The sequence below is a fragment of the Lontra canadensis genome, unplaced genomic scaffold, assembly GCF_010015895.1.
Source record: "Lontra canadensis isolate GAN:19392208 unplaced genomic scaffold, GSC_riverotter_1.0 scaffold38, whole genome shotgun sequence".
NCBI lineage: Eukaryota > Metazoa > Chordata > Mammalia > Carnivora > Mustelidae > Lontra > Lontra canadensis.
This window is the reverse complement of record NW_022631032.1, coordinates 6,921,628-6,946,834: the sequence shown is the minus strand read 5'-3', so window position 1 is coordinate 6,946,834 and position 25,207 is coordinate 6,921,628. Positions and strand designations below refer to the sequence as shown.

General features: G+C 37.1%; 1 protein-coding gene across 2 annotated transcripts; it reads right to left on the bottom strand.

Annotated features, from left to right (window-relative positions):
• Positions 1–2,318: 2,318 nt before the first annotated feature.
• Positions 2,319–24,890, bottom strand: CCDC58 (coiled-coil domain containing 58). Of its 2 annotated transcripts, none has more exons than XM_032869532.1 (5): positions 24,825–24,890; positions 15,196–15,321; positions 10,043–10,189; positions 5,299–5,358; positions 2,319–2,379 (listed from the first exon to the last, which is right to left on the bottom strand). In XM_032869532.1, the coding sequence occupies exons 1-5, from the start codon at positions 24,873–24,875 to the stop codon at positions 2,329–2,331; spliced, it is 435 nt and encodes a 144-aa protein (XP_032725423.1). In that variant the 5' UTR covers positions 24,876–24,890; the 3' UTR covers positions 2,319–2,328. The 2 variants fall into 2 exon arrangements, with proteins under 2 accessions (XP_032725423.1, XP_032725424.1); XM_032869533.1 differs by lacking the exon at positions 24,825–24,890 and adding an exon at positions 15,694–15,729.
• Positions 24,891–25,207: the final 317 nt, after the last annotated feature.

The window sequence follows — 25,207 nt, the reverse complement described above, 5'->3', positions numbered from 1 at the left end:
AGTGTAGCTTTATTACCTTTTAGCATACTATATGCTTTACTTCTTTACGACTGTCTCTCTTCACCACATATAAGTTCTTCAAGAGTAGATTTTTTTTTTTTTATGTTTTGTTTAGTGATGTATTAGTATTGGGTAACAGTGCCTAGAATATGGGAGACACTCAAACGCTTGTTAAAAATCAGTATTTCTTCTATGGCTATCTTCTGCCCTGCCAAGGAAGAGCCAAACTCACCTGTGAACTTTTGTATTCTTCTTCTTCTCCCTCTCCCTGACTGTCCTTCAAGCCAACAAAATCAACAATTATTGTTAAGGCAGCAAGTATATGCAAGACACTTTCCAGAATCAACTTTCAATAGTATGCCCTCCCCTTCTCTTCATATGTGAGGATTTAAATGCTATTGATCACAAACTAAATATATTAATATTCATTATACTAAAAGTCATTGATTGCCACAATCGCACCTTTTTCATGTTACATTGGGATGATTCAGGCATCCTACTACCATAATTGGATTAGCTAGATAGTATTTTAGCAGACCTGAAATTGTGGAAAAGCTATTACAAATCCTTTCCAACGACTGTTTTTCAATTTCCTCCTGTTCATCAGGAAGATTTTTATTTATTTAGTCTTTTTTTTTTTATTGAGTCCTTTCAACTGAAAGGACACATGCAAGAAAAAAAATATCAACTTTCTGTCAGGCACCATTCACTTTAAGTCCTATAGAAAATCTTTTTTACTGCTCACCCTAAGAGATTTTTCCTTTTTTAAGAAGACTAAATTATAATCTCCACAGAAGTAGGTTTTATGTACCAATATCCCCAACAACTAAGACAGTACTTGACCACAGTAAGTGCTCAGAAGATCTGTTGAAAGAACGGTGTACATTTTATACTTTTATTGCTCACTTCTAAATGCATAATCTGGTGAGGGTTCACATACTGAAACATAGGCCAACCTATGACCCAGTTGGTCAATCTAACTGTGCCAGAGCCAGGTGGCTTGTTTAAATCATCATGGTAGGCAGAATCCTAAAATGTCCCACTGTAATCCCTTAGACTGTGACTAGGAGACATTTTATCTCTGATGTTACCTTACCTGGCAAAAGGGATTTGCAGATGTAATTAAGGCTATCATCATTTGACTTTGAGTTCATCAAAAGGAAGACTGTCATGGTAGGCCTAATCTGATCACACAGATTGTTTGAAAGCAGAATTTGTCTGGTTTATAGCAGAAAAGGAAGTCAGATACCAAGCATGAGAAGAATCCAATACACTGTTGCTAGCTAGAAGGAGGGGGCCATGCGCCAAGAAATGTGAGTAGCTTCTAATTTAGAGTGGCCTCTGATTAACAGCAAGGGAATGGGCACATCAGTCCTACAACCACAAGGATCTGAATTCTGCCAACAAACTGAATAAGCCAAGAAGCACATTTTTTCTATTGAGGCGCCAGACAAGAGCCCAGCCTCGCTGACCTGATTTCAGCTTATGAGACCCCAAACAGAGAACCCAGTCTTGGACTTCTGACCTACAGAACTGTAAAACAATAAATGTGTGATTTTAAGCTGCTCAACTGTGGTAATCTGTTAAGAAGCAATAGAAAACTAATATGATCATCCTGTACTAGAAAGTACTTTCTCTGCAATGACAGAATTCTGCAATATGTTTTTTACTGACTCATTTGAATACTATCATCAAGCCCTCCTCTGCCTTTCCCAAATTTATTTTACTGTTTTCTTTTTCACTGTCCATGGAAACATTGTCCAGGAAAATTCCACCCAAAATTGGTTTTTGCATATGAAAATAAGATAAATTAAGGTACCAAGAGAAAGTTTCTTTGGACAGTATTCAGCTTATATTATTACCCTCCTACTTATTAGGATCAATAAACCCCACAAAGATAAATAAAAGGATAAAATCATCAGTGACCCAAAAAGGTCCACGTTCCTACCAATAAATCTGTAAAAATCAGTAAGATGTGATACAAATCAAATCAGATACTGAAACTATATTCGAATTTTGTTATAAGAACTTATTATCTCAACTTGGAAAACAATCAAATAAATATGTACACTGAGTCAGAAAATTATTTTAATAGTTACAAAACATCTTTTTTTTTTACAGAATCAGTATAAAATAGCAGTTGATTTCTCCATAATTATCAGAATTATTTGTACTTAAGGTCTTGGCTAAGTGGGGCTGAAATCAACAAAAGGTCTTGGACTGTTGGCTCAGAAATCATCCTAGGAAGCCCACCTTGTTGATGTCTGTCATGCTTAGCTCTTATGAGATGTCCCGGTCCTTTTTTTTTTTTTTTTTTTAAGTATCTTTTTATTCATTCTTTGGAGGCTTGAAGTGAATTCGACAGCGTTCATTAAACACCTAAGGTATTTGAACAGAAATAAATGTTGTTGAGTCATCTTATATAAATCGAGCCTGGAACTAAACTAAATTTAGCATGGATCAGGAGGATATAATCATTTTTATCCCAAGTCAACAGATTTAGGGAACAGAGATTTTTCCTCAGGAGTTCAAACTGACTTATAGGCACTAAGAATAAAGAAGACTTTGATATCCATTTATAAGACAATTTTGATTTTTCTAATAAGATTTATATTATTCAAGGAAAAAATCATCACAAGCTAGCTTATTTAGTAATAGGAACTAACAAACATTTTCATTATATAGTCTGGAGAGTTAGACAAAAATATCTAAAATGGTTTAAGATAAAGCTTTTTTCCCTCTTTTTATAATGTGGATTTTATTTAGATACCTGTTGTGATTTTCTAAATGATTACTGGATCCTTTTCACAAGTAGGTATAGTTGAAGAGAGATCAGGTCTTTGCTAAACTGTGTAAATTTATAAAATGTTTTGTGCTATATATCTTGCTTCCTAAAAATCTAAACAAATAACACATTATAAATGTTAAAAGAACATTCTATTATTCAGTGTCTGTCAGTATGGGACTGTGTTAAATAAATATTTTGATATAGCCCTTCAATGGAATATAATGTAAACATAAAAGAATAAGGAAGCTCTGCATGTTCTGATTTGGAAAGTTCTCCAAGATATATTAAAGAAAAAAAAAAAGTGTGGATAGTATACTTTCACAGATGTGATAAATGGGAAACACACATACATAAAATCAGAAAAGGTGCAAATATCTAAAAAAGCATGTACCATCATTTTAGAAGTAAGGGGAAGGAGGTAGCTGAAAGGGAGGAGTAAGAAGTAGAATTTTTACATTTTAATATTAAAAAAAATTTTAATCATTCCTAAAAAATTTTAAGTGTTCAAAATAAAAATCTGAAAGTATTTCTTCTTAGAATTTACCCTCATACTTCACTGACATAAGGAACAAACCATTTTTAAGGTTAAAAAACAAAACACAAAAAACAACCTATATTGGCCACTGTGAACTATCATAAGAAAATAAAAGAAAAATCTACACAGGGAGCTTAATATTCCTTAAATTCGATATGTTGCATACTCTTTGATATGTGCTATCTCATAATTAAAAGAAAAAAGTGTAGAAATTATACAAGACTCTTTCTGGCCCTTCTATCTTATAGCTCATCTCTTGTCAGTTCCTAGCCCTGATATCTCCCTTAAGTTCCCAATGCTCAAATTGGGGAAGGCTTCAGATTAGTGGCCTTGGAACCCTGGGTGGCATGATACATATGACTTGGCCGAACTTCTCCAAATCCTTTTCCTAAACGGCTTCCTAACCACTTTTGCTGACCTACTGTACCACAGTCACATTTTCTTTTTATAATATCAGGTAGGAAACCTGAGTTTTTGTAGACTGGATGAAGCATATTTTCTTTAAAACTAGATCAAATCTAAAAATGCTTCCCTTGGGGTGCCTGGGTGGCTGAGTCAGTTAAGCGGCCAACTCTTAATTTCAGCTCAGGTCCTTAGTTCAGGGCTGTGAGTTCAAGCCCCACTTTGGGCTCCACACTAGTCACAGAGCCTCCTTAAAAATATTTTTTAAAAATAATAATAATAATAAAATAAAAATGCTTCCCTTGTCCCACTACATTTGACATGTGTCAACCTCTCCATTGGGCTTTTTTCTTTTTTTTTTTTTTAAAGATTTATTTATTTATTTATTTGACAGGCAGAGATCACAAGTAGGCAGAGAGGCAGGCAGAGAGAGAGGAGGGAAGCAGGCTCCCTGCTAAGTAGGGAGCCCGATGCGGAGCTCGATTCCCAGGACACTGAGATCATGACCTGAGCTGAAGGCAGAGGCGTAACCCACTGAGCCACCCAGGCGCCCTCCACTGGGCTTTTCAAACCAGATATTCATTGTACTCCTCCCCTATCCCATCCCATGAGTAAATATTCTCTCTCTGGAGAACATAAATGAACAAGTAACACCAGAATCTTTCAAGTAGCAAACACCTCCTCACAATGGTAGAAAGGGCAGGAACAGGAAACACTGGCAAAGTGGACAGAATAAAGAAAAGTGATAAGGCAAAGAAAATCAATTTGTACCTTGCAATTTATTCATAGCTCTGCAAGTTGAGTCATTCTAGTTTGTGTTCAATTAACCTCTCTCTGTGTTTAACCTCATTCCATTGGTCAATTTCAAAGGATGAAACAGAATTTTCTGTTCATTCCTTCAGATTTAATAGATTATTTCCCTTCAGAAATCTCTTAACTTTTAGAGAAGGGTATAAAAATACACCATTTCATACAACTAAAGTCAGCATTTTATGATTTTTAACTACAGGTAAAGTCCTGGAATCCTGGTCCCCCAATCTCATTCCTATTCAGAACTATGCAGGTGGTAATAAGGAACATGTGAACCTGGGAGCCATAAGAAGCCCTATTGTCAGATATGAGAAAAGTTATATGCAAACAAGTCTCATGATCAATGTTAGAAAGCAAGCAACTGCAAAGGGTAGCTAATGATATGAAAATTTATGCAAAGTAATAGGGCTCAAAAAGTTTAATTTTAACAAGTAACACAACTGAAGGTTCTAAGTTAACTAGTAATAACCCTAATAACAAATAAGCCCATAATTAGTATTAAGAAACATACAGAATGTCTCCAGTTCTGTTACCATGACAGGTCATACAATCTACCATATGACTGTAAAGCTGGTTTTTATAAACTGGCTCTCTTCGGATGCCAAGTGCGCTCCTTCTCAAAGTTAAAGCCTTCAGTTACTTATAAATGAAACGTGTCTTTTCTTAAGAGGCCCAAGGCACTCCTTACTCCCCCTCCCTTGGTTTCCCTTTGCTAATTCACTTTCCTTCATAGTTCTCTCCAAGAACCGGCATTATTTTATACCTTCCAGCTCCTGTCATTTACAACTTCTTCAACATTCAGTTCTGACTGCATCCATTTCAACTGTAAAAAGGAAAAGAAAAAAGTCAGAGTAAGGAAAATTCAAATTAAAGAACTAAAACCAAATTCTATTTATAGTTTCCTAATAAAAGAACTCCTGCCGCTACACTCTTTGTTAATGGTATCACCTGGGCTGGATCTTGGATATAGCCCATTCTCCCCATATCTAATCAGCTGTTAAACCTTCTGAAGCCATGGTTCTCAAGCATATTATAATCACCTTGAAGGGTCATTAAAAAGAAATCAGATGTCCAGGAAGTTCACAAAAAGAATACAAATGGCCAATAAACGTTTTTTAAAATGTACAATCTTACTCGTATATAAAGAAACACAAATTAAGCCACAATATGACAAAAATTTTAAAAAATGAGTACATCTGATAAAACCTACTACCAGTGAGGGTATGGAAAAAGATACACATACACATTTTTAGCATGGAAGGCAATTTGGTAAGATTTATAAAAACATAAATTCACATGTCCTTGAACTCAATAATTTCAGTTGTAGTTACTGATTCTATAATAGCGATTTGCAAAGACAGCACAGAGGAATAAAAAGAAGGAGGTGGCAATCTAATTTGGATGAAGAAAAAAAGAATCAGGAAGAAAAACAGAGAAGAGAAGGGGAGAACATAAGGCCTAAAAGATCTAGAAAGGCATGAGCTTTCCACACCTTGAGCATACAGGCAGAGGTCTGAGACTAAAGATGCTAAAGTCTTTCTAACTTTCTTGATAACTGCCAACCTAATTACACCACCAGAAAAGTAGCCAATTCCACTGCCAGGCCCAGATGGCAGGGCCCATCATACTCATAGTCTCTTCTAGTCACAAAAACTTAAAAGAAGCTAGCTAGTTCCAGGAAGGAGGCTTGAAAATATTCAGGAAAATAAGGAGGAAAAAAGCATGAGCTATAGGTCAAAGCAGCCAAGAGATTAAAACTAGGATGATCTCCTTAGGCTCAACTCTCAGGCCAGGAGACTTGGGAACAAAATGCCAGAGAAATAGATAAGATCTAGGCAACCATGAGTTAGGCACCCAGACCAAAGGACCTGACAAGTCAGGAGCAGAGCCCAGGGGATGTTTAAGCAATGAGCATATAACACTAATTAGACAGGAACTTGGTATTGTTCCAGTGGCTCTTTGTAAACACCCTTGCTAGACTCAAAAGCAGTGCCGGGGTATAGACAGGCATAAAAGACTCAAACGAGAATGAGAGGAAGAACTGCATTTCTGACAACCAGTATCATGCTATAAAATATTAACACACCTGAAGAAGCCCCCCTGCTTATATCAAAGCAACTGCAGTTTCAGACTGTGATCAGCTACATGCACCAGAAATCAGTAAAGTTTCACTGCTTTCTGTCAAAGCCCGAACTGAATGCAAAAAAAAAAAAAAAAAAAAAAAAAAATTAACAAGCTCAGTCAAAAAACAGGGTCATGAGACGCCTGGGTGGCATAGTTGGTTAAGCCTCCTCTGACTCTTGGTTTTGGCTCAGGTCATGAAGTAAGGGGTGTGAGATCGAGCTCCACATCAGGCTCTGCACTCAGCGCAGAGTCTGCTTGGGATTCTCTCTCCCTCTCTCTCCCTGCCCCTCCTACTCATGCTCTTTCTCTCAAATAAATAACAAAATAAATCTTAAAAAAAAAAAAAAAGTTTACAACATGCCACTAGGGCAGTCTTCATAACTGCTCTCAAATATTTAAAGGGAGGTCATGCAGAAATGGGTTTCAACTTATCCTATATACCCGCAGAGGGCAGATTAAGGAGCAGTAATCACATGTTACAGGGAGGCAGATTTTCACAATACATACGAAAATCTCTGAATAATTACAACCATCCAAAAAGAGAATACACTGCTACAGAAGATTCCAGTATTCCTCCTCCCCTGCCCCCTTAAGTAGTAGCTAAACAAAAGGTAGAAACCACTGGTTGGGAGATACTGTAAGGAGGATTAATGTAACAAACATGGATCCCAGAGACTAAAAAAGGAAAGGAAAGCAACTACTAAGTATATCAGGGATATGCGAGCTCTTACACACATTATATAATTTAATCCTAAACCCTAAAAATGAAAGTGTAAAAGTCTCGATTCCATTTTACAAACTAAAAATCCAATTACTTCAGGGCAATTAATTAATAAGCGTACAAAGCCACCACGTGGTGGATGGGATTTATTTCCTTTGAGCTAGCTATCTGCCTTTATAACCCATGTTTTCTCTATTCTTGAATGCTGCAGATATTACAACCAACATCTAATGCAATTTCAGTGCTACTGACAAAATGTTACCTCTGAGATGATTGTTTTTGAGGCTCTAGGTCTTAAACTGGTAAACCTCCTTTCAAAGGCCACTAATAGGTGACAACAGTAACAGAGTTTCAGCAAGGAATGTTATTTTTTCTGCATTAAGAACTCAGGGAAAGAACTGGGACTTTTAGACTGGTGTTTCTGCACATAAATATGTTCACTTAAGAATCAGAATTTGACTATCAGTAACAATTTAATGTACAAACACTGAATCCAGAGTCAGAAGAGATGGGTTAAAGTCCCAGCTCTATCACTTCAGGTATGTCAGTATCTCTGAGTCTCAGTTTCCCCATTCAGAAAAGGAAGAGGTAGAGCTGGATCATCTCTAAGAGTTCTCTTTCTGATTCCTTAAGCTTCATGACAAACTTGAAAATTTAAAAAAATAATTCAACTTCCTTACTTGGCTAAGTACTATTCATAGTCATCCTCCAGTTCTATAAAGTATCAGTCTAGAAAGCTACCTTTTATAACTTGCTAACTGATTTTTAAAATTACTCCTTGCAATGGTCATCCTGGTGATTCTCTCTGGGCACTAAAGGTTAAAGGGCAGAAATGACGGTGGACCAAATTATTTGATATGTCACTCCCAAGTACTCAATGGTTTCTGAACTTTGCTCTCCACTAATAAGAGTCATTCTAGTCTTTGTTGGACTTAACATGCAAATAGTGAGTTTTCCGTTTCAGATATAATATGCCTGCCCTGCTGTTTCCTTTGTCAATACCTTCAAAAGTCTGTTAAAATACAAAATCCAAAATAACTAGATTTTATCCCGCTTTATATAAATTATCTATAAGACTTCATAAACACTGAGTAAGATGACCATTACAGCGTAAGTTCACATGAGGAACCCTCCACTGACTGGTGAATGGAATACAGGACTGAAGCAGACATCATGAACAAAGAACAGTGAAGACTGGGGATGAATCCCACACCCAGCAAGACATGCTGTATCAGTCGGACGACTGAGCAAGCGCGCATACTCACTGGTGGGCAGTTACAAGAATAAAGGCTTAAGAGAGAAGATAAGGTCCCCTTTTCAAAGTTTGGCTACATTACTAAACAAGGGGCAGACTTCATGACTGTTTAGTAATGATAAATACTGGATTTTCAATCACGTGAAAGGTGACTACATGCAAGGATCAGTAAGTCACCTATTGTGCCATTTAAAACACAGACATCATTTTGATAATTGCTCAGTGGTCATGTAGAAAAAAAGCCCCTCTTCTTAGGTAATGACAAACATATGTAAGGGGCAAAGGAACATGTATCCAACATTCTTGCCAAACGGTTCAGGAAAAAAAATGCCTACCTGTAGTAGGAAGTGGCGGAAAACAGGGAAAGGACAGAAAAAGGAGGGAGAAGGAGGGGTAGAGAGAATATACTGCAAAGCAGGGGGGGGGCAAAATGTAAACAATGGGTGAATATAGGTAAAGGGTACATGTGAGTTCCTTGTACTATTCCTGCAACTTTTCTGTAAGTTTGAAATTATACCAAAATAAAAAGTTACTCTTTAAGCACCACCCCCAAAAGGAAGACAGCAATGCATTCCACTTAATAAAATATGGTACGCATCTCAACTGTTTTGATATGTCACCATTAGGAGCTATAAACAAACCGTTCTTTTCCATTTATCATACTCTAAGGTCTGTCTACACCCTATCTACATTAGCTGACTTTGGGAAAATACGGCTTCCTCTGACACATCACTCAGTGGACACCTGTTTTCTTAAAAGCAAAAACTGCACGGATGGGAGATGAAGTGGAAACAAAAAAGTGTCCAAAAAGGGCCAACAACCCACAGCAACTTCTCTGCAGTAGGGAAATAAATTATAATGAGGTTCTAGTGTATCTGGTTATATTCGAATAGTACTGTATTTTTATGGCTGAAGAGGGTACTATTCTGAAATATCTGTATTGCATTTCAGCAAATTCCTACACATGAAACCTCAAAACTATCTCAAAATGTAAATATATTTTTAAAAGTTTATTCTCAAGTCAAGCCTTTAAACATTGATACAGATGTATTTCCCTAGATTTTCTGATGTAGTGTTGGGTCAATACTAATCCTTTTATCTTTAACAGTATAACATATAAAGAAATGGAAAGAAAATATGACTACATGCTTCTTTAAGCTAAAGCTACTACACTGCATATATGCATGAAATGCACATTAACTTACCAACTAATATCTAAATGTAATAAAATAGAGCCCACTAAAAATAAAGTATTACTCTCCCGGTCACTTTTGAAAAAAAAGTAATGACCATTTCTTACTCTAAAATTTTCATTTTAAAAACCGCCTTTATAGAATCTTAAAAAAAACCTGACTTCATTAAATTTGGAAATCTTTGGTTCAGAAATATAAATCTTGTTCAACTTACCTTTGTCTGTTCTTTTCTAAGTTGCTTTAATAACGTTAAATCATCCAAATTCTTTTCTCTCTCTTCTCGGAGCTGTTTTACTACTGATGAGGTCTGAGCTATACAATTTTTTATGACTCTGTCCCTGCTGGCATGAGCCTCCCTCAACTAAAAGAACAAAGGAACAAAAGAGAAAAATCACACCAATTTTTTACATTTTAGTTTTTTTTAAAAAATCCTATTTTTAGGTTACAGAAATGTAATACTTTCTAAGCAATTTTTAAAAATTCAATCTTTGGAAGCGAAGATTTTGCTGAACCAGCTAAACACCTAAAAACAGATCAAAGGAAGCACCTCTCCTGGTGGAAAGTATGTGGTTATGTTGCCTTCTTCCTCAATATGCTTCCGGGACTTATCACTCCCCAAAGGGCTTTTCATGTCAGTCCTTTCTCCCTATATTTCATGTCAGTCCTTTCTCCCTACATTTCTCTCCCCAGTTATCCAACCCTGTGTTGTGTTGTTCTACCCTCCATCCACCCCCACACACTTCCAGGGCCATTACTGCTATTCTTCCTCTCTTTTTTTGTCCCTTCGTGGTTTTTTTCAGCCCCACATTGTCACTAGGTTTAAGAAATTATACAGTAAGTGATGTAGAGAAGCAATTCACTACAATGAAGAAAAACAAAGAATGCTACATTTACCTATGCAAGACAGAGCCCTTTCCAAGATTTCAAAGTTCAAGTATTAATATGGAAAAATTGTGTACGAGTGACAGACTACTGGTTCCGTGAAAGGACATCTGGCAGGGCAAGTCTTTACTAAACTTTCATCTTTATATAACAAATCCAATACAACAATTTGCATCTATTTTCTTCCTTGATTCACAAAATATGATGGCCATGACTCAAATACATTCCCATGATCATAACCAAATTCTGATGACAACACCCCAATAATCTGTAGGGGCGGAGGAATAAAAAACTACTAAAATATATGTAACGGCCATTATAACTAATGGAGCATTAAAAAAGGTGATTCACCACCAACTAAAATTTAGGTATTAACTTGCTCCAAGTAATCATGTTAAATCATTCCTCCTTCCCTCTTAAGAGAGAGTATCTTAATGCTACCCTAGTGACAGTTATACTAGGGATAACCTAACCATTATGCATATATTTATACAAAATTTAGGACTAAACCATTCTATAAGCATTCTTCATAAGTTAGCTGAAACACATCTCTTAAATGATCATCTCAGGACCCTGAAGGTAAGAATTACTGGTCTAATATGCACCAGGAAAAAAAACACCTTTGCATTTCTAGAGTGCAATACTACTAAAAGTGCATTGGTTATAAACCATACTTATGTGAAGAGAAGGAAATTAAAACAATAGACATTAGCCCCACTTACAGTACATTTCTCTAATATGCTAATTTTTTTCATCATAATAGTTAGGATTCACAAGGACAGCCCAAGGCCTGTATTTCATTGGCTAATATGCTGCTTCTGTTACTTGTTTCCTCCTTCAGGTATAATTCCAGAAAATGGAAGGAGCCACTGAGGGTAGGAAACTTCCCTAAATAGAGTAAAAACCATCATTACAGTTAAGAGCTCTCCCTGTGTGAGACTGGCTAAATAATTAGTATTTCCAGGCTTCAGCTTCCTCTTTTGCAAAACTATGGATTATGAGTAAATCATCGCTAACATCTTTTCTACCCCTAAAATTTAAGGGTAATTCAACTCAATGCACTGCTCACATGACTGATATTTTGTCCAAACCCCCAACAATTGGTGAAGTCACATTAACACCAACTAGGAGTCTGTCACAGTATTTTCATTTTTTTATCTGCATTTTAAAATCAAATTCAAATTGTGTACATTTTGTTAGAATGTTCAAGGTTTTCCTTCTAGTCTTTCTCACCACAGAGCTTCCTCCCTTAGCTGGGCTTTCATCCACTGTTCCCCTCTTTAACTTGGCCCCTTTCCTGTGGATACACTTCTAGCTAAAGACCACCCTCCTACCCTCGCCTGCATAGTTTTCCTTCAGATTAGCTCCACTGTGAACCCAGAAGTTACTGATCAAATCATCTTTTACTCAGTATTATCAATTATTTTAGTCTAGCGGTCATGACCATCCTTCAACAAAATTCAGAATTAAGAGCCATTGGCAAGAGGATTATGCATGGACTTTTGTGCACATATGTCAAAGAAATGAGGACGCTTGATAACTAGTAATAAGACTGTGTGACATAAACCTACCAGAGAAAAACAGCACAAAATCAGACTTACTAGCTCATCAGTAATTCAGATGTTTCAGAAGTTGGGTCACAGGAGAATTGTTTCTGTTATACAAAGTGCTTGTCAAAGGAATGAAGATAAAATTTATCAAGAAACTTGGTAAGGTAAAAGGCAAGGCCTTTGGTTAGAGGAGAAAATTCCTGAATGATAACCATTATCATAACCAAACTTCCTTTGATTTGGGGTAAGCAATCTGAAATGAAGGCATTTGGGATGGGGCAGGAAAATGATTCAAAACTAGTCTAACAGGGGTCTATCTAGGACTTCCCAGTTTTATTTTACTTTACCAAAATGCTAAGAACTTCTTTTAGTCAAATTTTCACCTATTTTATCTTTTAACCACTATTTTAAAACAATGCCTTTTGCCTTTAAGGGAAACAATGCCTAGAGTTTTTCTGACTGTAGTTTTTTTGGTGCTTTTCTTTCCAGAACAAAGGTTGATTCTAAATTAACTCTGCACTAAATTCTAATTTCCCAAACATCATTTGTTTTAGAACCCTGACAATGATCCTTGGTTTAACTATCATTAAAAACAAAATAAAAGGGGCGACTGGGTGGCTTAGTGGGTTAAAGCCTCTGCCTTCGGCTCAGGTCATGATCCCAGGGTCCTGGGATCTAGCTCCACATCGGGCTCTCTGCTCAGCGGGGAGCCTGCTTCCCCCTCTCTCTCTGCCTGCCTCTCTGCCTACATGTGATCTCTGTCAAATAAATAAATAAAATCTTTAAAAAAAAATAAAAACTACTAAGTTTTGGTCATGGCACTTTGTTTTAAATCTTCCTCTAGAACTTCTGACAAAAAGATGCAAGAGGAAACATACCATTTAAACATAGTTCCAAAAATTCATTATATTAAAGAGATACCTTTAAGAATTACCCTAAATCAATCACTGTGACACCAATAATAGTTTTGCATTTGTAAAGCACTGTTCCAAGTTCATAGACTTTTTAAGGCTCAGTACTGAATTTTATATTTAACTTGAGAATAAACAATAAACAATGTACAACTAGGAAAACTTCATAGATTCAAGGGAATATGCTCTATTAGGGGTGTCTCACTAAAATTATTTTTATTAAGAGTATACTTTTAAGATGTGGAATTTCTACAATTAGTGCTTCATAATAACTTTGCTGATCATCTGCTATGAAGAAGTATTATCATTAGAAAGTACAAATATTCCTTCCTTAGCTATGGAAGGAAGGGTTGGGGCTAAAGAAAGTCAAGGTAACCTTAAGTAACCTGGACATTTCACAGAGTTCAAACTCTTAACTGCAACAATATTTAAGGGAACTCAGTGAGACTTCTTAGCATGGGCATTCTGCTACAGGCTCGATCACAGGCACAAAACTACTAGACAAACAATCCTTTCTCTGATGGTCATGTCACTGGAGGCCTTTAGGGTTCAGACAGAGCAAAATCCAAACACATACATAATATCCAAGACAGAAAGATCCTAAATATCCAAAACAAAAGGTTCTAGTGTGCAAGATTATCCTCATCCAACAAAGCGAAAAGAAATAACAACAACAGTAACAGAAGCAGCAAACATTTATATGTAAGACATTTAGTACAGTAAGCACTTCACATTACCTCAGTTAGGCCTCTAACAACCCTATGAACTAGGGACTATTATGATATTATTTTACAAATAAGGAAGCTGAGGCAAAAAGTTTTGTAACATGTTTAAGGTTACCAGCTAGGAAGTAGCAGAGCTAGGATTTAATCTAGATGCAGAATCCATGTTGTTAATCTCTACACTACAAAATTTTCAAGTTAATAAAAAGATTGTAAATGGAAACAACTGAATAGATTATAGAGATTATATAGTTAGCGAGATCATAAATTTCCTGTTCTTCAGACAGAGCTACCCAAAGAAACTAAGTGAAATGTCAAAACAATCTCAAAATAAACCAGGGTTTGGACTCTGGCTCCCTACTTCCAATACTGGATTCTACTCATTAAAGCCTACAACCCTGGAATTTTCAAGCCACAAGAATTACCTGACTACTCAATGAAGTAACATACTTTCACATAAAAGCAGAATAAAAATATCAGCAATTATTAACGCTTTGAATTTAACTGATATGAATAAGCTTATCCAAAACTTTTTTTTCATAACCGACAAATTAAAAATGTACGTTTATATAATATCTTCTTTACAAGAATCCAAATAGTAATCTTGTGCTAAAGAAGCAAATGCCATTTGAACATTAGCTTCCGAGTTAACTAAAAGATGTACGTAAATTACAAAAAAAAAAAAAAAACAAAAAAAAAACTTAGCTACATTACTATTTCCTTCTGCTTTTGGAAATTATAAAGAGACATAAAGGGGATCTTTAAGAGGCACTGAAAAAATATGTACTTGAGAAACCAAAGCCTCAGGAAAGGACAATTTATCTGTGGCTTCTCTCCCAACTGCTAAGTGCTTCTATTCCCCTTCCTGATGATTGAGGGAAGAAAAAAGATATGGAAAATGTGAAACCTTTTAATTCCTCATTGTATCAGGTGTCTGGGTTCCTAGGATTGATTCACTCGAAGCCCTTGCTCTTGTTTCACTGTTTTACTTGACTATTTCACTCTCTCCTTCATTGCCTGGTGCATAAGATTTCCTTAAGTTAAAGGCCACCCTGGATGGAGCCAAAACAACTACTGCTCTCATTCCTTAGAATGGTCTCTTCACAGACTTGTGCATAAGATCACATATTTTCTTTAAGTTTGTAGCAACCAGATCAAAATTTATACACACCCCTAGATGCAGGCAAGAAAACATGAAGATGTCATACTTTTATCCAGTTTAACTGTATGTCAGTTGGTTTATGATTTTGCCTGCAAAGAAAGGCATAAAGGAAGCACAAAAGACTCAAAAGATACACTTACAGACTCATAAAGTTGTTTACAGGTTTGGCTTGCATCAATTTTCCCTGCAAAGGAAGCTGTTGGAACCGTAGTGTTTAATTCATGTACTATTCTGTCATCAATCGTCCTCATCACCTTGAGTAATTCCTATATATGTTTAAAATAAAAGAATAATAACCTGAATGGAAAGTTAAGTGATTAAAAAAAGAAACATGTAAACAAAAAAAATTATAAAGCTCTTGGATATTTTACAACTTTCTAAGTTAGGAATACAGAAACCATGCTAAATTTAGTGCAACCATAGGAAAATCTTTATTACAAGAATAGGTACGTTATGTAATAGTAATTCTAAGAATGGGCACCAACACTGTTTCCTCAGCTCAAATGTGACCATCTCAAGGGTCAAGAATGTTTTATTCACTTTTAAACCCCACCTGCTAACACAGTGCTTCCCAAACTGTGTGTGCTCTTTCCATTCCCAGCACACAGAAAATAAAGGGTTCTACTGAACTCAATTACCTCAAATTGTCCCAGACAATCCAGCATAATTGCTTGCTTTGTCTATTGTTCTTTGTCTATTGTTCTAAAATGTGGTGGTAGATAGAAAAATTCTGTAAAGATATACAAGAAAACTCAGTTGTGGTTCACTTGTAGAAATTAACCTATAACCTTTTAGACTTTTTGTTTTTCTTAATTTTTTACTATGATTGTGCATTATTTTTGTAACAAAAATAAGTAAAACAAAGCATACTGCTTGAGAATGAATCAAATCTCTTCATGGCTTTCTTGTTCTTAGAACAAACAGCAATTAGTTTTACCTTTTCTTAATGACCCTACTCAGATTTCCCAAGGATCTGCCACTCCTGAAAAGGCTCCAATTCTCAAAAAACCAACCAAAAGAAAAATAATACCAAAAGGGCAGAGGACTTGGAAAGACTCTGGTAAGTATACCTACATAGGCTAGCCCCTTTGCTCTCTACATTTTGATTAGGGTACTTCTTTTCACTCGTCACTAGAGAAAGGCTGGGCATCAGCTACACTGTCTCCAGAAAACACAAATTCTACAACCAGTTTCTACGAGTATACCATTTTCTTTTCTTTTTGTTTCTTAAATTCTCCTCTCTGCCTCCGAGCCCAGCAAAACATAATGACTGAAAAATCTTAAGGAAAACTGAAGTATATAATGCTAGGAATATATCTATTAAAAAGCCCCAACAAGTTAACAGTCAATATTGAAGTGTATTAAAAGCCACTTTGCTTGAACCTCTGCCTCGCCTCCTTCAACATACCAAACCATTTCTTTCCTTTGCCAAACTGAAATCCATGACTGAAACCAACTTCTTCATTTCTTTCTTCATCCGTTTGTTAAAATAAACCCTTTTATTATGATTAAACTATTACACAGTCATTTTAGGAAAATTAGAAAACTTACAAATAAAAATCATCCACAGTTAACCACTATTAATATTATAAGATGTACCTTTAGTTTTTTCTGTACATATCTATCTTTTTATAAACTTGAGGTCCTTTGTAACACTCTAAAGTCCTGCTTAATGACATTATGCCATTAGCATTTTGCCTTTCTTACTAAAAGTGCCGTGAAGACATTTTTAACAGTTGCATGAACATCCTGTGGAGGTGTCACAACCTGTAAGACCACTTCCCCAATAATGAATACTTAAGTGTTTCCAATTATAATAACTATTTAAGCCAGCCAGTCTAAATCTGCAGTTTAGATTCTGTTCCTATTGGTCTATTAATCTTTAATTAGTAATTTAATGGCCTTTTTTAGATCTCAATCTAGAAGTTAAACAGCTTATAGAAGGCTCATAATTTAGACTAACAAACATATGCAAATGTCAGGTCTAAAACCAATTTCACTATCTTACCCCCTCTTCCTGTATCCTTCTATTTTTGTCAATAGTAGTATTATTCTCTATAAATTGGAATTCTTAAGGGCTAATCTCAACATACTCCTTAAGAAACCACATTAATTGTATTTTGTACAGTGGAGGATATGTGTCTGAGTGGCAAATTCCAAACAAACAGTGGCAGCACCACCATTTGGTGTCAAAAACCAGGTAAGTAGCGGTATTAGCAGACAGGGACCTTCCTTGAAACTTCAGCACCTACAACCTGACTATTCAAAAAGCAGCAGCAGCAGCAGCAGAAGCTGCTGCACCACCTCTTTTAAAAATCTCTTTTCCCCTATCTAAATAGAAATGATCTTCTGAGACTGAGGCTTAAGTTACACTTTCCAGATAAAGCTTTCCTTGGCTGAGTCCTCGCAATCTTTCTTTAAACATATGCAGCAGTTAGAACATAGCACAATTCGTGTACTAACTCACACTTCATTCAAAAAACATTTGGTACTGTCTAGTATGTGTCAGGCACCCTTCTAAACACCAGGGCCACAGTGGTGACTAAAACAGAAAAGGTCCTTACTCTCTGGGAACAAAATTCTCATATGGGGAGACAGACAACAAGCAAGTACCTCAATAAACAAGATAGTTTTAGTACTGAATAATACTATGAAAAAGAAAACAAACTGAGGTAATGGGATAAAGAATGACAGTGGGGCTGAGAGGCCAGCACTTAAGACAAGGAGATCAAGAAAGGCCTGAGGATGCAGCATCTGAGCCGAGAACTGAATGAGAGGAATGAGCCAACTTAGAAGAACACCTGGGGAAATAAGTCACAATGAGGCAAGAACAAACTGGAGTCTATGAAGAACTAAAACAAGGCAAGTGGACTGGGAGTGAATCTGGGAGAAAGTGGTGTTAGGTGAGGTCAGAAAGACCAGAAAATGAGGAACAACAGACACCAGGAAAACAATTAAGGATTCTGTTCTAAAGGAAACGGGGTTTTAGGCAAGGGAATGCTGTTAACAAGATTAATTCTTTAAAAAGATAACTTCGCCTCTATGTGGAGAATGGACTATAGAGAGGAGAATGGAAATATGGTGACTATATTACTATGGTGCTCTAGGCAAGAGATAAAGATAGTTTGGGAGGTAGCAGTAGAGTTAGGGAGAGGAAGCTGGATTCTGGATGTATTTTGAAAATAAGAGTAGATAGGACTTGCTGATGAACTGGTGGTGGGGAATGAGAAAAGAAAACAAGATGACTGTTAGGTATGAGGCCTGAGCAACTGAATGGACGGTAGTGCCATTAACATCTGTTGGGGAGAGACTGGAGGAGGAAAAGATTTGTAAGGAAAGAGAAGATCAAGGTTGTCATGATGCACAGGATATTTGATGATACTTACGATTACTGTTAATTGTATGTGATACTGGTATTGTGTTCAAAATTACAATCTTTTAGAGATACAGACTAAAACTATTTACAGAAAAAAGATAAGATATCTGGGGTGTGCTGCAAAATAATCTGGATAGAATGGGGTGAGTGGCAGAATATAAATGAAAACAACTGTGGCCATGAATTGATTGTTGAAGCTAAGGGTTGGGTACATAGCAATTCATGGCAGGAACTCTCCTTTTGGACAGGACTGAAATTTTGCACACAAAAAAGTTTTTGTTTCTCTTTTTAAAGGTTCAGTTCTGGACATGTTAAGTTTGAGATGCTTATTAAATATCTGGTTGACAAGTTGAAGAGAAAGTTGAAAATACCGGTGTGACACTGAACCAGGTTAGAGTTACATTAACACACTGATATTATTAAAAGCCACGTGATGAGAAGAGATCACTGAGGGAGACTGTAGGGACTGGGAGGGGGGTATCAAGAAAGAACTCTAGCAATTAAAGTACAGGAGAAAAACTGTGATATCGAACAAGTCAGAAGAAAGGCTGCAAGGAGGGAATGGTCACTTGTGTTGAATATTACTAGGAAGTCAAAGAATAATGAGAACAAGAATTAACTTTCAGATTTAGCAGCACGGAAACCTGGGTGATCGTAATAAGAGTCATCTGAATAGAATGTTTAATGGACTGAAAGTTAATGTGGCTTATGTACAGACAGTAAGAGGAAACAGGGTATAAAATGAAGCCCACCATTACAGTCACATTATAGGATTTTAATCTTTTTTCTGAGAGAATGGAGAACCAAATAAATGTTTAAGTATGGTGGGGTTACATGATCAAGTTGGTACTCTGAAATGATTGCTTAGGTTAAAGTATTAAAATACAGAAAATGAATAAGAGTAAACGCAAAAGGACCAGTTAGGAGATGAATACAGCAATCCAGGTAAAAGATTATAAAGCTTGACATTCCATGGGATTTTTATTTACTCAGAACTTTAACCAGTTTTGAGTCTGAACACTGGCTATATAGCCAAATTCCTCTACGTTAAAACAATGTGGACATAACTGTTATGTTACTTTAACATAACAGTTTAAGATAAATTTAAGATAAATTATGAACTTATCTGCATTAAACTAGGTAATTTCACAGTCATACCAATGGAACCTACAACTGTGGATTTTCAAATATACCAATTCTCAGTGTTCTAGAGAATCATCAATATATGATCTAGAGATTGACTTTTAATATGACAGACACTAGCTATGAGGTTATTTTAATTAAAATTAAATAAATTAAAATTTAGTTCCTCAGTTGCACTTGCCACATTTCAAGTGCTCAAGAGCCATATATTGCTGGTGGATGGCACAAATTTCCACCACCACAGTTCTAGTGGACAGTGCAGAATTCAAGAAAATAGAATGACAATTTCTGAACTGATAATGCACGTGTCCAGGGATTGCTGAAAACTATAAGCTATTCTTAAATGTCTCAGAGAAGATAAAATAAATATAAAGGGGAAAATAAAGATAAAGGGGAAAAGGGGGGAGGTAAGATTCAGAAAGGAATTTCTTTCAAAACCACTAAGGGAAAAGGAAAAGAACTATAAACCACTTCACTAGGTACACATTTTTTAACAGTGTAAAAAGTGCCAGAGCTCTTAAGGCAGCTGCAGAAGGGTCTAAAGAAAAGCTTGAGTGGCCCTCACAGACTGAGAGCGAATGAAAGTTAACGCTGACACCACAATGCCGCCATTAAATCACGTGTTATTATTCATAAGGAATTACTGACTACCTATCTGATGCCTGGCTCCAATGGCACCCACCCCTCCCTTTCTCTCACAAATTCACTAAGAAAATATACAGAAAAAACCCCTGAGTAGACACCATACACAGTAAACCAGGTTCTGATAAATCATGAATCTCTAATTTTAGGCTGGCCCTTAAAAATTATTCAGACACTTATCTTAGAATTGCATTTTATGTCTTATCTGTCATTGTGGGGTGAAAATCTCACCCACGAGAAGCCAATTTTGGTATCAAAGGAATGTCCATATTTAGTAGGGAGGGATACAGAAAACTTTCTATTGCCCCTATAATTATACTACAGCACTACCCCTAGGGTTAATCCTCCGGAAAATACCTTTTGTTATTTGGGGCAGCTTTTAGGGTATACAGGGAGTGGTAAAAGGTCTATTACATGACAGTAAAATAAAAATGTACTTCAAAGAATGCCCCAAATACATAAAATACATAAAATTTTCTGCCTACATACTACTATTCCTTCTACCTAGAATTCCCCTGGTCCTGCCCACCTAAGGCCCAACTTAATTGCCACCTCTAGATTTATTTCTCCCTGACCTGTTAGAGCACTTTATTCACATTCTCAGTATCTTCTGCATGTTTTGCATCCTTGCTTGCATTACATTCCTTATTTTATATTCTGTCCGCTCCGTCTTCCCAAGTGCCTGGTACCTAACAGTATCTATTATGAACAGACATGTGTCCTCCCACATACCAGATTCATATATTGAAGCCCTAACCCCCAAAATGATTGTGTTTGGAGATAGGGCCTATAGGAAGGTAATTAAGGTTAAATGAGGTCATAAGGGTGGAGCCCTAATCCTACAGAACTGGTGTCCTTATAAGAGGAAGAGACACCAGCCAACTCTCTCTCTCTCTGTGCACAGAGGCCATATGAGAACACAGCAATGAGGCTGCAATATGCAAGCCAGGAAGAGACGGTGAACCAGAAACCAACTCTGAAAGGACTTTGATCTTGGACTTTGAGCCTCTGGAACGGAAGTGTGAAAAAACGAATTTGTTGTTTAAACCACCCAGTTTGTGGAATTTCTTATGGCAGCCCTAGCAGACTAATATAATATCCAATAAATTCTTGCTAAATGAGTGTTCAAATGGAATCCTAGAAACTCAATTTTAAACAACATTTTATGGATTTTATGTCATTTTAGAAACAGTATGTTTTCCAGGAGTATTAAGTCCAACTTTTATAACAGAAAAATAAAAATTGTAAAAACTTAAAATAACTTAAAAATTCTTAAGCTTTAAAACATGCACATGGAAAGAAATCAGGAAAGTAGTTCTAAGAAGGGAGGAGGAGGGATATATGGACAGGGATTGACTGGGAAAGGGCATGAGAAACTTTTGAGGGTGACGGTATTACTCTCTCTGTTGATGGAGGTATATGCAAATGTCAAAAGAATGGTGTCCATAAGATTAGTGCATTTCACTGCATACAAATTTTATAGAATGAATGTGAACAAATATTGAACTACAGTAAATGATATGAATAGTGACATGTTTAGGAGTAATATGGATGTTTGCAACCTATTTTGAAATGCATCAAAAAAATAAAAAGGCGGGGGCATGGTGGCTCAGTTGGTTAAGTGTTTGTCTTGGGCTTAGGTCGTGATCCTAGGGTCCTAGGATCTAGTCCTGCATCAGGCTCCCTGCTGCATGGAGAGCCTGCTTCTCCCTCTGCCTCTACCTCCCTCATGAATGAAAATAAATCTTAAAAATCTTAAAAATAAAAAAAAATCTTTTAAAATTAATAAAATAAAAAGGCAGGGCGCCTCGGTGGCTCAGTCAGCTAAGCCTCTGCCTATGGTTCAGGTCATGATTCCAGGGTCCAGGGATCGAGCCCCCTATAGGCTCCCTGCTCAGCGGGGAGTCTGCTTCTCCCTCTCCTCCTACCTGCCCTTCATCAGCCCTTCACCCATGATGTCTCTCTCTCTCTCTCTAATAAATAAATAAAATCTTAAAAAAAAAAAGTGTGAATTGATGACTATATTGAGAGAGGGATATGTGGTAACGGTAAATACAGCAAATCACTGATTATAGAATCTAGATGTACAGAGGTGTTCATTGCAAGATTCTTTCAAGTTTTCTATAGCGTTTGAACATCTTCAAAATAAAATTCTAAAATACCTAAATCTTTATAATAAAAATACATGATTTCCTGTTTCTCTTCCACAGTATTCAGTGCACTGCTTTTCACATTTAGGGTACTTACATACAAAATGTAATGGTTTCATAGCTTTAAAAAAATACTAACTTTAGGGCGCCTGGGTGGCTCAGTGGGTTAAAGCCTCTGCCTTCCGCTCAGGTCATGATCTCAGGGTCTCGGGATCGAGCATCATCGGGCTCTCTGCTCAGCAGGGAAGCCTGCTTCCTCTTCTCTTTCTCTGCCTGCCTCTCTGCCTACTTGTGATCTCTCTCTGTCAAATAAATAAATAAAATCTTTAAAAAAATACTAACTTTAATTGATAATCTGTGAGTATGTCAGTTAACCACAGCTTATAATTTTACCCAATTCACCTAAACCTATATGTTATACTAAATTTTTAAGTTTTACAGCACCTTCACTTATGTTCACGTGTGTCTGACATAGTTGGGGCAAATATTCTTATACTTATTTACAATGAGATTAAATGATATGCCAAGGCAGCTCTGGAAAACCAGATCTGACTTTTAACCCATGTTATTCTCCATTATAAACCATGAAACTCACTTTATGATCTTTTTATTTACATTTTTCTGTGAATGGAATGGTTCTACAATCAGAGTTTAGCTTTTCTTCCCCTTATATCTTATGTGACTTCCAAACGAAAAATACAAGTGTTTTTTAAGCACTGCTGGGTATTTTAGCAGAGATCCTTTTTTTAAAAATGTATTTGACAGAGATCACAGAGAGAGAGGAGGAAGCAGGCTCCCCTTGAGCAGGGAGCCCGATGCGGGGCTCGATCCCAGGACCCTGAGATCATGACCTGAGCTGAAGGCAGAGGCTGAACCCACTGAGCCACCCAGGCGCCCCAACAGAGATCCTTTGAAATTTAGTTTTAGAGGGGCATCTGGGTGACTCAGTTGCTTAAGTGTCCATCTTAGATCAGGTCATGATCAAGATTTCGGGTCATGATCTCCGGGGGGTGGGACTGAGCTTCCCCATTGGCCAAAGCTTGTGCTTAGCGCATAGCCTGTTTGTCCCTCTCCCTCTGCTCCTTCCCCCACTTGTGCACAATCTCTCTCTCTCTAATAAATAAATAAAATCTTAAATTCAGTTTTAGAGATTCAAATAATTATAGAGATGGAAGCAGTTTTAAATGTTACACAACAAAATCTTATTTTACAGATTCAAAAATTCCTAAATGTTAAGCAATTAGCTCAAAGTTCCAAAGCTGTTAAAGACAGAAGCAGTACTAGAACCCAGATCATCTAACTCCCTAACTAGTGTTCATTCTAATAAACCTTAAAGCTATCACTGCTCAGTTATCTGAGCTCATTAACTCAAATCAATTCATAGTACTAATGTGAAAAACCAAGGCCACAGACGGGCCTGTGAACCTTAAATATTCCATACACTTTATACTCTAATGGTCTTTTTCCATTTCATTTAAGATTTTTACAAGTATCTGTATTTGTAAGGCACTTTGATCACATGTGAAGGTGGCTGCTGTTGTCCTGATCTAATCTGAGGAGCAGCTGAAGGGTGAAGAGGGTGCAAGTAATGGTGGAAAGACCCCATATAAATTTCTTTGGCCAAACAGTATCTGTCAAATAATTCGGTCTGTTGAGGTTATCTTCAAGAATACCACTCTCTACAAAATGGCTCACATCACAAAACTTCCTACAGATAGATCAGCGTTACTTTAAATTATTTTTCATTATCTTTAATTAAACATACATTTTAAGGTCTTTTTTTTTAAATTCAAGTCTTTATCTAGACAGTAGCACATTTATGCCTACATTGGAACAGAAAACTTTTATAGCAACTTAGAATCTAGACCCTTGTTCTTTAATTTATAGCCTGATCTTAGCCCTAGTCCTCTGGTATTTGAATATAAAAAATAAGCCTTTTCCTTACATGTTACATTTCCTCTAATTGTTAAGAAGGCAGAAGCACTACGGCAGGTACTAAAATTAATCGCCCTTCCAAGGCTCCAAACGTTCTGCCCCACTAAAATAGTAAAACTTTTACCAAGTTCGTTTTGTTTTATCAAGCAAGTAAGTTCTTCACTTTCCTCTCTCCTACCAATGCTCAACTTAAGTAGGAAGGGTACCGAAGAGGCTAGGAACTGGGTTCAGGGGGTGGCTTAAAAGGTGGTTACAATCCCTACCACCTGGCCCAAGCTCGGTTTACCACCTCGGAACGTTACTCAAGGCCTGGGCGCTGCAAAAAGAACCATGACCCCCACGGAGCTGCCTCGCTCTCTACGGCCAAGCCCGCGCCCCCGTGACCTCCAATGGCTGGAAAAAGGAGCCTTGAACTGCCCGCTTCTTCCACAACTGGTCCGCACTCCCTCCCAGGCCACAGCAGGGAATAGAGTACGGGGACAAACGGAGGGACACGCCTGCCACATGAGGAAAACCCCATCACCTGGAACTCGGCGAACTCCTCACAGTTCACACCGCCACTGGGCGCCGCCATATTGGACAAACGCGAGGCCCCCGCCGCGAACCAATCACCACTGAGCAAGGGTGTCCGCGCGGCCGCCTAACAAAATTTATTCCGAAGGCAATCAGCGAGGAACCTAAATAAAGTAAGCTTAAACTAAGGTTTGTCTCTCCCTTGGTCCTTATCTACATCCAAACCTGTAACCCTGCTGTCCTTCCTTTCGCTCCTACCCCTTTAACACGGCCTTCTGGAACCGGCCTAGATGTATCGGAGAGTCTTAGAACTTGAAGGAAAGTTTTACTCCAATCCCATTTTTTTTTTTTTTCTTTTACACAAAGGGAAACGGTTTCTTGGACGCAGCTACC

Bases quoted from the DNA above. Each gene is read 5' to 3' on its own strand.
- CCDC58 (XM_032869532.1), bottom strand. From the start codon at position 24,875: ATGGCGGCGCCCAGTGGCGGTGTGAACTGTGAGGAGTTCGCCGAGTTC. The intron at 15,322-24,824 runs GTGATGGGGTTT...AAACATATATAG, and splicing joins AGGAGTTCGCCGAGTTCCAG to GAATTACTCAAGGTGATGAG. The intron at 2,380-5,298 runs GTATAAAATAAT...CAAATACCTTAG, and splicing joins TAAATGACAGGAGCTGGAAG to GTGTTTAATGAACGCTGTCG.